Here is a 15,689-nt window from a genome sequence, read left to right on the forward strand (position 1 = left end):
GAGGGGGGGGGAAATGGAAGGAGCCTTCCCAAACGGGGGGGTGCACACACCGCCCATGGGAGGAAGCACAAGCTATACCAAGCTTATGACTTTTTAATGGGTACAAGCTAGTTCTAGCTACATAACATGCAAGATACCACTATGATTACCATAAAAAAGGAAGGACAGCTGTCCACATAGAATTCATCAGTATATTAGTTTGGAGGGATGCAGAATGAAAAAAACCTCCTGTGCTGGTTTTAGATAATGGAGGAAACCCACCTCGTTTTGTAGCAGACACTAAAACTGCTCTTCCTTAGAGGTTAGTTTAATGGCTGCACTTTTATCAGAGCAGATTTCTTACTATGTTATTGCTCAACGCTTTCGTCAAAGTGCAAGCTGGAAAGTTAATAGTCTCAAAGGCCAAAAGTCCTTCCTTTGATAACTTTATATCCAGCTCCTTGTTGAAAATAATCTTTGGCTCGAGAAATGAGTTACTGTTCAATGATAAACAAAGGGCCTGATTCTGATCTCCCATCGCTGTTGCACCAATGTAACTCCATTCACTTCAATGGAGCTACTTGGGACTTACATCTGAGTAAGGGAGATCAGAATCTGGTCCAGTGAATGCACTCATCTCCTGCCCCTCATAAGAGAAGTGTAGCTAGAAATTGCTAAAAGCAAAAGGAACAAACAATTAAGAAGATGATCATTGGCAGAAAAGCGATTATAAAAATAACTGTTCTGCTGTGCTATTAATTCTCCCTCAGTGACTGCCACAGCACATTTGCTTATATCTAACTTCTGGCACACAGGCAGAACTGGATACTTGAAAATGTAGTTGTGCTCTTTCAGCTGCATAGATCATCACCAGTAATGAGGATTCTTTATTATGGCAATTAGCTGGCAATTTTGTTAATGAAGCAGAAGCTGTATCTCCTCTACAGAGCTGACAAGAGCAAAAATGTGATTCTGTTGGTAAACTAAACAGGTAAGACTCAAAAGATCAAGGCCAAACACAGCCCTGATGTAAGTGGCCACAACCCCTATTTACTTCAGTGCAACTGAACCTGCTTACTCCAGGTCTAGATTTGGAAAGACAGCATTTATATAATAGTTCACATTCAAAACAGCATTGAATGTATTATCCTTGTGACAAAGTGGGAACTATTCTTAATGGTTTGCATAAATACTGTGTGTGTCTCTGTTTCTCCTATGTGCTGCATGTTTAACGAGGTGAGGGGAGAGGGTGTTTTTTGTTGCAGAGGATCAGGTGTGACCTCACCTAGCAGTTGGGACCCCAGACAACGGCCTGGAGATTGGGCACCCTAGCAACTGCTGACTGAGAGGCCCACCCCATCTTGGAAGTCAGCCAATTCTGGTCAGTGGGAGGACAAAGGGCTGAGGAGAGTGGACCCCAGTGACCTGATTTCAGTCAGTGGGGGAACAAAGGATGGAAGGAAGAGGCCCAGGTAACCTGTTTGCCTGGAACCACAGACAAAGGATGGAGAAGGAAGGCAACATAGGATGATCAGCTTGAAGGACTGGGGACATAGAGCAGCCTGAGCCCACTGGAACTGAGACAGAACCAGCTGGACTATGCTGAGATGTGCCAGGCTCAAGGGCCCTGAGAATTTCCTGTGCTGGGTTCAGACATTCAATAAACCCTTCTGTTTTACGCTGGCTGAGAGTCACTGCAGTCTAGAGATCGGGGTTGCATTGTGCCCTCTGGGTGTGGAGGCCCCAGGGGTCCAGAGAGTGAGTGGACTTCCTGAGGAGGCCCACAGTGAGAGACAGGGATGCTGAAGGCTCAGAGAGGTGCAGTTCTGGAAGGTGGTGGAGCCCAGAGCTTAACCACAAGAGTGAGTGTGACCCATAAGAAAGGCTGTCACACTCATGGGGGTTCCTCCCAGGGATCATAGGGAGCCAAGAGAGCATGGGGCCTGTGAGCCCATGACAATCATAGAATATCAGGGTTGGAAGGGACCTCAGGAGGTCATCTAGTCCAACCCCCTGCTCAAAGCAGGACCCATCCCCAGACAGATTTTTGCCCCAGATCCCTAAATGGCCCCCTCAAGGATTGAACTCACAACCCTGGCGTTTAGCAGGCCAATGCTCAAGCCACTGAGCTATCCCTCCCCCCCCAATCTTATACTCCATCCAATTTGGAAACATCTTTAGATGCCTTTGCTGTGACCACCACTACCTATTACAAACCCTGAGCTGCAGTAGCAGCCTTACTTAGTTAGAGATCTTAGAAAGTTTCACTGCAGTCTCTATTGGGGTTGTGCTATGAGCAGGAGTACAGACCACAGTGGCCTAGCCACAGTCCTCCACTGCTGCTGTGAATGCTCTGCAGAAGGGAGAGAGAGAGCCTCTGCTGTTCCTGCGCAGTGTTCCCCAGAAGGAGTAGTAAAGCAACACTGACTTTTACTGATATGAGAAACTAACTCTGTTGTTTGTGAAGCCCTTGGGGCGGAATCTTCAAATAAGCCAAATGTCAGAGGCCAAAACCAAACCGGAAGGAGCTATCAGTGAATAGCTACATTTCAGGATGGAGATTGCATCTGAGTTTACCTAAATCACAGTGACAGCTAACTGGATTAGGAGCCAAACGAAATGCCTACCCTTTCATCGGAAGTTGTGTGCGCGGTGCGGGAAAGAGGGATGGTGATATTCTCTTCTGTCCCTCCAACAGACTAACACTACACTGAAGCCCTGATATGGAAAGCACAAAGGAGATATTTTGGCAGTCTCCCTTTCTAACAATGACTTCTATTAATATATTTGCCCTAATGATAAAGTCACTCAGTTTCTGAGGGAACACTGCACATGCTGGGCCAAATTCTACTGTCCGTAACTCCAACTGACTTGAGTAAAGTAACTGAAAGCAGAATTTGGCCCAGAATGTATGTGCCTCTTCAAGTAGTACAAATAATGTAAAACATTCAGGAAATAGTTATTAGGCAAATTTACTTATTAACAAGCACCGAATATCAACAATTTAATCTCATTCCATAATTTCACAATGAAGCATTATTAAGCCTCATGTTGATGCTTGATGCAAAAGGAAAATTACCCTAAGGGGTCATAGTCAATGTTTGATGTATCCCTGTTTCCTGTCAGCTGCTTTTCTAACCCCATCATATATCATATTTTCTTTTGGTTTTACTGCAGTCGAAGCAAAATACCACATTCCCACTAAAGTGTGTGTACATTATTGCTCTAAACCACCTCACCAAGTAATGGAAAAAGAAACAGATTTTCTGAAATATGTAAGGCATTTTACAGAACATGAAAAGATACTACCCTACCCTAAAGATCTTACAGTCTAAATTAGATAAACACAGATAATCTACCTCTTGCTGGAATAAATCTTGATACAGCAGGAAACGCTTGGTTTTCTAGAACAGTGTCTTTCGATCATTTTGATACTAGGGACTGGCTTGCTGCCTTCCTAAACTATGTCAGGGAGATCTCAGAGACCGGCAGCAGTCATTGAGAAACCCTGCCCTAGGGCAGAGGTTCTCAACCTTTTTCTTTCTGAGCCCCCCCCACCAACATATAAAAATGTCACGGTCCACCTGTGCCACAACAACTGTTTTTCTGAATACCCAGTAAATTAAAAGCCAGGGCCAGCATTAAGGGTTAGCAAGCAGGGCAATTCCCCAGGACCCAGCACCACAGGGGGCCCTGCAAAGCTAAGTTGCTCGGGCTTCAGCTTTTAGCCCTGGTTGGCAGGATTTGGGCTTTGGCTTTCTGCCCTGGGCCCCAGGGAGTCTAATGCCAGCCCTGTTCTTGGGTATATTTTGGTGGACCCCCCTGAAACCTGCTTGCACAACCTCAAGGGGTCCCGGATCCCTCTTTGAGAACCGCTGTTCCAGAAATCTATCTAGGTCAGACTTGATGATCACAGTGATCCCTTCTGGCCTTGGAGTCTATGAACTGTTTGCTTCTCAATTTGAGACTAATCTGTGCCCAAATATGTTTTTTCAGATGAGTGTCCCTTTAAGCCAGGCCTGCACAACATACGGCCCGCGGGCCGCATGCGGCCCGCGGGGGCTCACTGTGCGGCCCGCGGGGGCTCACTCTCAAGCCTGGGAGGAAGGGGGAGCAGCGGCGCGCGAATCAGCTGTTTCGCGCGCCGCGGCCGCTCGGGGTCTCCCTGTCCCTCCCAGGCTCTCAAACCCGGGAGGGGGGGAGAGATCCCGAGCGGCCGCGGCGTGCGAAACCGGCCCCCCTGCCCCAAGCGGGACACGGGCAGGGAGCCCTCGCGCGCCGCCGCGCCTCCCCCCCCGCCCCAAACGACACGGGCAGGGAGCCCTCGCGCGCCGCCGCGCCTCCCCCCCCCGCCCCAAGCGGGACACGGGCAGGGAGCCCTCGCGCGCCGCCGCGCCTCCCCCCCCCGCCCCAAGCGGGACACGGGCAGGGAGCCCTCGCGCGCCGCCGCGCCTCCCCCCCCGCCCCAAGCGGGACACGGGCAGGGAGCCCTCGCGCGCCGCCGTGCCTCCCCCCCCGCCCCAAGCGGGACACGGGCAGGGAGCCCTCGCGCGCTGCCGCCCCCCCCCCCGCCCCAAGCGGGACACGGGCAGGGAGCCCTCGTGCGCTGCCGCCCCCCCCCCGCCCCAAGCGGGACACGGGCAGGGAGCCCTCGCGCGCTGCCGTGCCTCCCCCCCGCCCCAAGCGGGACACGGGCAGGGAGCCCTCGTGCACTGCCGCGCCTCCACCTCCCGCCCCAAGCGGGACACAGAGCCCGCGCACGGCGCCGCACCCCCCAGGCCTCAAGCAGGACACGGAGCCCTCGCGCGCCGCTGCCCCTCCCCACTGCCCCAAGCGGGACACGGGCACGGTGCCCTCGCCCCCCCCCCCAGCAGGGACATGGGGCTCAGCCACCGCCCCCGTCCTGAGCGCTTCCCCCCCCCCCCCGACCCCTGCCCCATCCACCCCCTTCCCTGTCCCCTGACTGCCCTCCGCCGCCCCATCCAACTCCTCTCCTGATTCCCTATCCAACCACCCCTTCTCCCTGTCCCCTGACCACCCTTGGAACCCCTGCCCCTGACTGCCTCCCACCGCCCCATCCAACCTCTGCTCCTTCCTGACTGCCCCCCGGGAGCCTTGCCCCCATTCAATCCCCCTGTTCCCTGCCATCTGACCGCCCCGACCCCTATCCGCCCCCCCACCACCCCCCTGAACTCCCCTGCCCTCTATCCAACACCCCCTCCCTGCTCCCTTACCGCGCTGCCTGGAGGTGGCTGGCGGCGCTACAGCCACGCCGCTCGGCTGGAGCCAGGCCACACCGCCACCGTGCAGTGCCTGGAGCACCGGGTCAGGCTGAGCTTGCAGCCCCCCTGCTTCCCGCAAATCAGCTGTTTGCGCAGGAAGCCTGGGAGGGCTGAGAAGCAAGCGGCGGCTTTGCGCTCAGGCCCAGGGAGGTGGAGCAGAGGTGAGCTGGGGCGGGGAGCGGTTCCCCTCCACGCCCCTCCCCCCGGGTTACCTGCTGTGGCGCGGGTGGCTCCCCCCACCCCAGCTCACCTCCGCTCCGTCTCCGCCTCCCTGGGCTTGAGCGCGAAGCCACCGCTTGCTTCTCTGCCCTCCCAGGCTTCCCGCGCGAACAGCTGAGTCGCGGGAAGCGGGCGGGGGGATGGGGAGAAGCGGGGCAGAGTGTTCAGAGGCGGAGGCGGAGCGGAGGTGAGCTGGGGCCGGGGAGCGGGGCGGAGAGCTGAAGCACCCATGGGGTCGGCTCCTAAGGCGCCACTTTTGGATAATGTGCTCCGGGGGAGCAGCCGCTCCCTCTGCTCCCCCCCAGCTACGGTCCTGGTCACTTCAACTTACTGGTTGTTAAATTTAGAAGCCCTTTTAGAACCGGTTGTCCCGCGCAGGACAACTGGTTCTAAAAGGGCTTCTAAATTTAACAACTGGTTCCCGCGAACCGGTGCGAACCGGCTCCCGCTCACCACTGGAGACTCCCCTTGCCGCTCTCACCCTAGGAGACAGAGACCTCCCAGCAGGGCTGGTGAGTGCGGCCAGGGAAGGGGGAAGGGTGTGGTGGAGTGAGTGTCTGGGAGATGTGCGGGGGGTGCTGGGCTGTGAGGGTGTGGAGGGCGCTGGGCAGTGGGGGAGGTTTGTGTGTTTTGGGGTGCTAGGCAGTGGGGGCCTGTTGGGGGGTGCTGGGCAGTGAGGGAGATCTGTGTGTGTCAGGGCACTGGGGGGTCTGTGTGGGGCATTGTTTAGTTGTGGTGGTGGGGCTGTGGGGAAGGGCACTGGGAGGGAGGGAGGAGAAATCTGTGTGTATTGGGAAACTAGCGAGTGGGGGGAACCCGCGGGGCCGGGAGGTTTCGGCCCTCAGCTGTTTTCTTTGGAGTAATATGGCCCTCGCCGCTTTACGAGTTGTGCAGGCCTGCTTTAAGCTAAAGGATTTCCTAATATAGATCTTGCTGTGGGCAATGTAATGTGCCATGAATCAAGTACTGTGAACTAAAAAGCAACTGCAATACGTCTTATGCTTGGGGAGGAGAGAATCTGATTTCCTTTCCACTTAGAAAGGACTTTGAATTCAGATCCTTTTGGCGCAACACCCAGAAGGTTGCAACATTCTTATTTCTGTGAAAGCCCTAAGGTTTTGCAAGCACCGGAGGGCTTTGTTTCCTCCAGCACAGTAATCTGATGGAGAGAACTCTGAGAATTTGTATGAAAACACAGTTAACCTACCAGAAAATGCAGCAGGCAGAAGTCCAGGAGAAAGATGAGAACTACTTGCTCAGTAGGTATGACACTACTACACTCCTAGGCCTAGTCTACACTGGGGGGATGGGGGGAGATTGATCTAAGTTACGCAACTTCAGCCACATGAATAACGTAGCTTAAGGCGACATACTTAGATCGACTTACCGTGGTGTCTTCACCGCGGTGAGTCGACTGCTGCCGCTCCCCCGTTGACTCTGCCTGTGCCTCTCGCCGAGCTGGAGTACAGGAGTCGACGGGAGAGCGCTCGGCGGTCAATTTATCGCGTCTACACTAGATGCGATAAATCGATCCTTGCTGGATCGATCGCTGCCTGCCGATCCGGCTGGTAGTGAAGACATACCCTTAGTTTAGTATTATAGCTAAGCATCTTTTCCTTTGTGGTGTATTTTTAGACTGACAGTGTGAGTGCCACTAGTGACTGAAGTAAAAATATCACCACTGCACAAAGATTATGGTAAGCAGTTACAGAGACAGCTGAAAAGCTGCTGCCTGAGGTGATTTATGAAGTAAAATACTCTATTTCAGTGATAGGGATCTCTAGACAATATAATATCTACTTGAGTCCTGATTCTCTTCTCATTTACAGATTTGTAAATCAGGAGTAACTGCACAGAAATCAGTAGTTATACCAATGTATAACCACTGTGAGAGCAGAATCAGGCTCGTGAACTTTTCAGACTTACTAAGAAGTAGCGAAGAGCTAGATCTGAATTAAGGGTGGCATTCTCTTGCCTCAAGTCATAGAAAGAGCCCATGTGTACAATAGGGACAGTTCAGTATCTAGTAATCCAGGCAAGTTTTCAGGCTACTAGTGAAATTTATATTCTCAGAGTAGGTTAAATCACATGTACCACACATAAAATTCTTCTGCAATTAAAATAAACTGACCTCATAAATGGAGATAAGATTCATGGTAGCAGGTGCTACCATTGTATCTTACCCCAGGCTAGTGAGGATGCATGAGCGAGAGGAAGTTGGTAAAGTATTCCCCTCCTCCTAGATGCATCCCAGTTTTGCAGAGAATTACACCTCCCTCAGGTCCACCTTTGAAGTCAATGGGACGTAAGCACATATTGAAGTGCTTTCCTGTCCAGGGATGGACTTATGCACATCCTTAAGTGCTCTCCTGAATCAGAGTCTCAAAATCTAGACAGCAAGATAAAGCACTCTGTAAGGAAATATGGCATACTAGCAACATCCTGCCATTTGACCTTACTGGCCAGTTTATCTTTTTAAGCTTGGCTTGTTCACTGAGTCTTGTGATTTCCTGCCCTCTTCCGATTTTAACTTCTGAAAGGCAGAGTAGCAATCTTCATGTTTCCAATCAGCTGACTGTGATAAGTCAGGTAGGAATAATAAAAAAGGAAAATGGAACCATCACCCAGCACTAGCGTTAAAATTACAGAATCCCAGGGCCACATTTTCAGAAGTGCTCAGTGTCCAGCAATTTCGTTTGAGCTCTGAGGGCAGTGATCAGCCCTTTTGAAAATCTGACCTGAAGATTCTATAATGTTAGCACTAGCACTGGGTGATGATTCCTTTTTCTTTTTGATTACTGGCTGATTTATCACACTCATCAGCTGATGAAGAACAATGGGAGCTGCTGGGTGCTGAGCACTTTTGAAAATCTAGTCACTTCATTTAGATGCCGAAATAGGAACAGGGTTCTTTTGAAAATCTGGCCCTTAGATGTTAAAAATGACAAATGACAAGGTGGGTCCAACACAGCTACAACACTGCAAAGCACTATTAGGTCATTCTGTCCATTTCCCAACTGGTGTAGGATTGTTCCCTGCAGTAACACATTTTGCTTTGTCCAGTCTAGTTTTCAAATCATTTCGAAGATGGGGCTTCCACTTCCTCCTACGGGAAACTATTCCAAAGTAATGGATCTCACTATCAGAAAGATTCTCATGATATTTAGCATTCCAGTTTCCTTTTATTAATTTAATGCCAGTTATACCCTCTTTACCATGCGAGATATTTCGTCTCCCAACTTAGTGCTTGCACCTTTATATATTTAGAGCGTTATCATGATTCCCCACGAAACACATCAAGCAAGTGCCCCAGTCCTGCAAAGTGGTCCATGTAAATGTGCTCTCATGGAGTCCAATTGATTTCAATAGGATTCCACACAGCCATAAGGGTCTGCTCACATGTATCACTTTGCAGGGTCATAACACACGCTTAGCTCTTTAACTCTTTCATAAATTAGTCCCTCCATCCCTAGAATTCCTGTTGCTCTTCTCTGAACTATGTCCAGTGTGCCTACATCTTTCTAGTAATAGTCAGCGCAGAAGTGAACACAGTAAGTAGTTCAGGCATTGTCACACCAGTTAAAGAGGGCACCAAAGTATGTAAACCCTATTTTTATCCAAAAATATTATAACATAAATCAAGTTTTCTTCAAAAATATTAAAAGTGTGGTCACAGAAATACTCACCTAAAGAAACAACAGCCACACTCTCTGGCAAGAAATGTAGTCTGTATTTTATCAGTAAATGCACCAATATGATGCAGATAGCTGTGGGCAAGAAGTAAAACAGTATTAAAATATGTAACTGGTAGGACAGAAAAAGACATTCTTCTAAACAATGTTCCATGAATACAAACTGTGAAACTTTCCTAGTAAAAAATAAATCTGAAAGTAATCAGATTATAAACTGTTGTTCAAATATTTCAATGATTCCTAGAAATGGGTTAAAATAATTAAAAGATGAATTAGTCAGAGGGGAAGGGGAATGTATATACACACACACACACATTATATATATATATATATATAAACACACACACAAATTAACAGGGGATGGATCAAATTATGGACCTGTCAGTCCCAAGAGTGTGTCTTTAAACTCTGTTTGATAAAGCTAATTGTGACAAAGCAGAAAAGGAATTACTAAGGCTATCTTCATTCCCTTACCTCACTGTGCCAAATAATCATTTGGGGGTCTTTTGCTAATTCAGTTTCCAGCCTCCACAAGGCTCCTGCAACTAGACTGCAACAAAACCTGTTTCTGACTCAAGAACTAAAAAGCTTCTCTGAACTGCTCTTACTAATGGTAAGCTTTAGCAACTCCCCCTACCTACCACTGAACTGTCTTTGTTCAAGGGGGCAATCTGATGTGCTTCTGATCTAGAGTTGATTGTGGCTTTCAAGCAGATCACTTATTTTATATGCTATTCCTTTGGAATATGGCCTCACTGAAAATAATGATTTTCAAGTACCTACAGCATGAGTGAACTTGTCACTTATTGTCCTTTGTCCCACGGAAAAGGACTTTCCCTCTATACTGTTCAGAAATGGAAGTCATGCCACTGTGTTCAGAATTCTGCACATTGTTATACTCATATTGGTACGCACCTCACACACAGCGTGCTTTGCATTTAGTAAATTTACAAGTGACAGGCCCGGTAGACTAGAGAACTGAGCAGAGACTCCTGATATATACAGTAATACTAGCTGTACTGCTGACAAGTGTTGGCCCTGGGCAAATCACTTACCGTCTGCATCTCGGTTTTCATATCTATAAAATGGGGATAATATCTACCTCATGAGGGAATCTGGACGATTAATTAATGTTTATATAGCACTTTGTGAATGTAAAGCTCTTACTACTGCCTTATTAATAATACAATTTCTGTTTAGCAGATCCAAATGCCAGCACCTTCCTACTTCTATTCTATTTCTTTGAACAAAAAAGAAATACTGTGGTGCAACTGTAGGCTCAGATAATGGACTCCTACCAGTACAGATATTACAATGAGTGGCAGGTTGGTTGCCCATCTAATTCCATAGCTATTTGATACCTATTCTCTTGGCAATAGTTTGTCCAGTTGGTAATTGACTATTTAATCTGCTCTGCCCGCACCCTCTTCTATGGGCATGACATGAAGCAGTCAAGAGATTGACAAGAAAATGCTTCAAATGGTTTCGTGGAGGGTTTGAGTGTCACACAAGGAAGGCAAAGAAGATTAAGGGCCCGTAACACAGGTCAGGGGAGCTTGCGGGCCACGTTTATCTACTAGGATGCTGTATAAAATGGAAAGAAGTGTTACAAAGATAGGCCCTTTTGGCCAAACAAGGTACTGAAGTTAAACTGGGGTTTGTCTTAATAGATAAGCAGACTGCAGAAACCTGGGGCCAGAGACTAAGCAGTGTCACTTCTGGCCTGCTGAATTTTGGGCTTAGATGGGAACCTATCCAGCCCTAAAGTAAAGCAGCTCCTTTGGCTACTCTAATTTAGGGCAGCTTCCCATAGCTGTCTAGGGGCCACTTTACAATCCAAAACAGTCAAAGCCCAGAGCACTCTGGCCACACCCTCCTTCATCCCCACCACACTCTCTGTCAGATGCTATGAATGGGGCAGCACAGAGCTCTTATACTGGCTATCCACTGCTCTGGAAACTCGCCTTTGCTGGGGGGAGGGGGAAAAGAGGGAGGAAAGGGAAATTCAGCTGCTTCCAAGATCCATTATGCTGCTGGAGTGGTGTAACGGGGCTGGAATGTAGCCAAGAATTGTGGCCCTACTCTTTAGCCCTAGGAAAAGATGCAGAAACTTTACCATGAATAAGCCTTTTAAATTCCAATTGACACACACACACACACAGAATTTTTCTTTTAAACTTCATGTTTTTTCTGATCTATTGCATTTTGTTTTGATTTTTCTTTAATACCTACTCAAATATCACTTTGGTATTGGTCACAGGGAGAACATCAGAGGGAGATGTGCATATATCTAAAGGACTGGGTTTTCTCTTTGTTGCATTTAATAAAATATACTTCAAAGAGGGTGACACAGGTAGGATTTTATCCAAGTGGACTTATAAAATTTGCTGTTACGACAAATACACACATGCTTTCCTACTGAGTTTGCCAGATTGTGACACAAACCACATATCAACACTGCAAACAGTGATCATCTAGAACAGGGGTCGGCAACCTCTGGCACACGGCTCGCTAGGGTAAGCACCCTGGCGGACCGGGCCAGTTTATTTACCTGCTGACGCGGCAGATTCGGCCGATCACGGCCCCCACTGGCCGCGGTTCGCCGTCCCAGGCCAATAGGGGTGGCGGGAAGCGGCGCGGGCGAGGGATGTGCTGGCCGCGGCTTCCCGCCGCCCCTATTGGCCTGGGACGGCGAACCGCGGCCAGTGGGGGCCACGATCGGCCGAACCTGCCGCGTCAGCAGGTAAATAAACTGGCCCGGCCCGCCAGGGTGCTTACCCTAGCGAGCCGCGTGCCAGAGGTTGCCGACCCCTGATCTAGAAGATATTGAAGAACCAAGCAAGTAATATTACATACTTCTTCAGAAAGGATCTCTTATTGCGGTTTGTTTATAGGTCCCCCACTTTGCTTGTATTTCATACAGCAAGAGGTAGGACAAAACCCTTAAACACGCTACTGAAATTGTGTTGTTACAGTTTTGACTACCGTATAGTTTACACTAGATCGGGGTGGGCAAACTTTTTGGCCTGAGGGCCGCATCAGGTTTCATAAATTGTATGGAGGGCCGGTTAGGGTAGGGGGTCGTGGCCTGGCCCTCACCTCCTATCTGCCATCCCCCCCCCCCCCCCGGGACTCCTGTCCCATCCAACCCGCCCTGTTCCCTGACGGCCCCTCTGGAACCCCTGCCCCATCCACACACCGCCACTCCCTGTCCCGACTGCCCCCGGACCCCCGCCGCCTCATCCAATCCCTCCTCTCATTCCTGACAGCCCCCCGCCGCCCCTGGAACCCCTGCCCCATCCAACCACCCCTTCTCCCTGTCCCCTGACTCTCCCCGGAACCCCTGCCCCTGACTGCCCCATCCAACCCCCTCCTTCCTGACTGCCCCCGGGACCCCTGCCCCCATTCAACCCCGTTTTCCCCCTGACCACCATCCACACCCCAGCCCCCGACCGCCACCCCAAACTCCCCTGCCTCCTTACTGCACTGTCTGGAGCACCAGTGGCTGGCGGCGCTACAGCCGCACTGCCCGGCTGGAGCCGGGCCACTCTGCCGCCGCCGCCGCCACCACAACGCCGCACAGAGCACCAGGTCAGGCTGGGCTCTGCAGCTGCGCTGCCCCAGGAGCTCACAGCCCCGCCCCCCAGAGCATTGCACTGGCAGCAGAGCGAGAGAGCCGAGGCTGTAGGGGAGTGGGGACAGCAGGGGAAGGGCCGGGGTGAGCCTCCCGGGCCAGGTGCTCGGGAGCTGAACAGGACTGTCCCACGGGCCGGATGTGGCCCGCGAGCTGTAGTTTGCCCACCCCTGCACTAGATAGATATCAATTAACACTGTTTATCAAAAAGTTGTATAATGTAAACAGACAGACTTACTGATGGCCCAGATTTTCAGAAAAATTGTGTGCGCAACTGTATGTGCAAAATATCTGTGCAATTATCACAAATTAGTGTTCAAATTGGGTAAGTGTACATGCCTATGGAAAACGGTGGCAATTTTCACTATAGTTACCTAATGTATGTATAATTACGGTAACTGTGCATGCAAATGCTATACAGGTTCTTACACCGCACTCTTCACCATCGCTGAGCGCCTTCCAGCAGTGCTTTAAGCGACGTGACTAATGTCTCTCATGTGTTCGCTCATCCTCTCCTCAAGGGAAAAACTGTGCATAGTGCAGTAGTTTGTTTTGGTAGGACACACACACATTGCTATGTGTTTATATTAAAGACAAGGGCAAAGAAACATGCCTTGCAGTTGGAGCAGAAGGTGGTGAGGTCTGTGAGGGTCCTTAGTTCCCTTAGGAGTTTATTCCACAGTCACTCAGTTCCACAAGCTCACCTTTTTGAACACGTAATTGCATATCCAATTTTTCTAAAAATCTGGGTTGATATGACAAACTTTCATGGCTAGGGGTTTGTAGGAGAAATACAGCACCATACTAAAAAAGTATCCCCAGGACTCATGCATCTTACAAATGTTTCAGACATAATACAAACTCAACAGTGAACAATAAGAGATTTTTCAGTTCAGCATTCACCTAATACAAGGAGACTAAAGAATATAGTCATGCCACTAGATTGCTCCTCTTGCTGAGCTTGGACTCCAGTCTGCACTGGAAGGATAGGTTTGGCAGGTGTAGGAACCACCAGTTTAGTAGTAACAGACAGCGTGGTGTGGAGGGTGACATTGAGGACTTCATGGGTAGCATTTGAGAACCTGTCAGGGCAAAACAGAACATGATTAGACTTAGCAAAAGCTGGACATTGTGGGGGAGGTCGGTCACGGGGAAGCACAAAACTACTGAAAGATTAAAAACAAAACTCATCAACAAGTTATCTTGGCAACAGAATTAATGATAATCATGTGCAGCTGCCTTAAAGAAGTGGTCCCTAATAATGGGCCCATGTGCAAGTACTAGGATTTCAGGCTCGTGGAATAATTTATTGCTGAATTCTTTCACTCACTGTGTGCAAAGAATACTCTGTATTGGAGCTGGGATTTAGCACACAGATGAATGGAAGGTGTGCAGTGTGGACAGGGACTTATTTTGTTTAGTTTGTCCAGTGGAACAAATCTACTGTAATCTCCATGGAGGTGCCATGGTATTGCATTTGCACACTACTGTACCAGGCAAAGTGGCAATATTTTGAGGGACCCTCCCCCTATACATTAAATACTGCATCAGGACATTTGATGACCATTCTTTGCCTTGTTACCATGTTAAAACTGAGATGCGCCTATGATTCACTTAATGGTACTTAAGCCTTCCCACCTTTAAAGATAAACCACTCTGCTACACCCCAGTGCACCAGTACTGCCTGGCCATCATTTGACTGTGCATGTCCTATCCACGGGGTTTGCATCATGCCAAACCTCAACTGTAAGACAAACATACCTGCCAGGGCAGGCTGGCTCACTCACAACCCAAGGGAAGGGGCAGGCCCCAGCCTGCTCAGATGAGCCTCACAGAGTGGCCTCTTGGTTAATTTGTGCATCAGTGCATGTGTGCTGGGGAGAGGCTTGTTATGCCTGTACAAATGTGGCAGCGGGACCAGACAGCCCCGTTTCATAGAAGATCAGGGTTGGAAGGTACCTCAGGACGTCATCTAGTCCAACCCCCTGCTCAAAGCAGGGCCCATCCCCAGACAGATTTTTGCCCAGATCCCTAAATGGCCGCCTCAAGGATTGAACTCACAACCCTGGGTTTAGCAGGCCAATGCTTAAACCACTGAGCTATCGCTCCCCCCAGAGGGGCTCGCAGTGGCTGCACTAGGCAGACCCATTTCACGGGGGAGAGGGCCTTGCGATTCCTGTGGCAGGGCCGGTGGCCCCGTTTCACAAGGGGCCCAGTAGCGATGTCAGGGCCCCTTGGGCGGGGGGAGGGGGGCACACAGCAGCTATACAGTCACTGGATAAGCCAGGGCAATGGAGCTAGGGGGTGGCTACCACTGCCCCTCCCCCACAGCGAGAGCCCCCGGCCTGGGGCTGGGCCTGAAATGAGGGGCTCGGCCTCCCGCCCCCGTATTCCCGCCCCGCTGGGGAGAGGGCCTGGTCCCCCCGCCCTGCAAACTCTCCCCTCGTCCCGCAGCGCCCTACAGAGAATCAACTCACTCCACTTCCGCCATCGTGCCGCTCGCTCCGCCCTGGCCCCGCCCCTTCTTCCTGAGTCCTCCACAGCGCTTAGGGTCGGGAGCGGCTGCGCAGTGCGCTTCCTGCTTCCGGGTTCTGCCGGCGGCGGCGCTCTAGGCAACTCTATGGTGAGAGAAGGGGCGGGACGAGGAGGGTGAGGTTTAACCGTGACGGAAAAGGTACAGGAACAGCTCACGTGACCCGGGGGTGGTGTCACGTGACGAGTGGGACCTGTCCGTCCCGTAATATGAGAGCCACCGCCCTCCCCCGGGAGCGCCTTGTGGGGAGGAATGTAAAGAGCAGCCACCGCGTCATGCCAGTGTGCTGTGGCCTCACGCGGTTGCCATGGCATCGTGCTGTGTCATCGCGTCGCTGGTGTCACCAGCCC

The 15,689-nt window shown here is 50.4% G+C and overlaps 1 protein-coding gene across 1 annotated transcript in view; it reads right to left on the reverse strand.

The window, feature by feature from the left end:
- SLC9A8 (solute carrier family 9 member A8) overlaps positions 1 to 15,330 on the reverse strand; it is a 49,002-nt gene extending 33,672 nt beyond the window's left edge. The window contains exons 1-3 of the mRNA XM_065414422.1: positions 15,284 to 15,330; positions 13,710 to 13,888; positions 9,167 to 9,247 (exon numbers count right to left, since the gene is read on the reverse strand). Of these exons, the coding sequence (XP_065270494.1) occupies positions 9,167 to 9,247; positions 13,710 to 13,888; positions 15,284 to 15,297 (274 nt within the window). The 5' untranslated portion in view covers positions 15,298 to 15,330. The remainder of the gene's footprint in view (positions 1 to 9,166; positions 9,248 to 13,709; positions 13,889 to 15,283) is intronic.
- Positions 15,331 to 15,689: the final 359 nt, after the last annotated feature.

The sequence above is a fragment of the Emys orbicularis genome, chromosome 12, assembly GCF_028017835.1.
Source record: "Emys orbicularis isolate rEmyOrb1 chromosome 12, rEmyOrb1.hap1, whole genome shotgun sequence".
Taxonomy (NCBI): Eukaryota; Metazoa; Chordata; order Testudines; family Emydidae; genus Emys; species Emys orbicularis.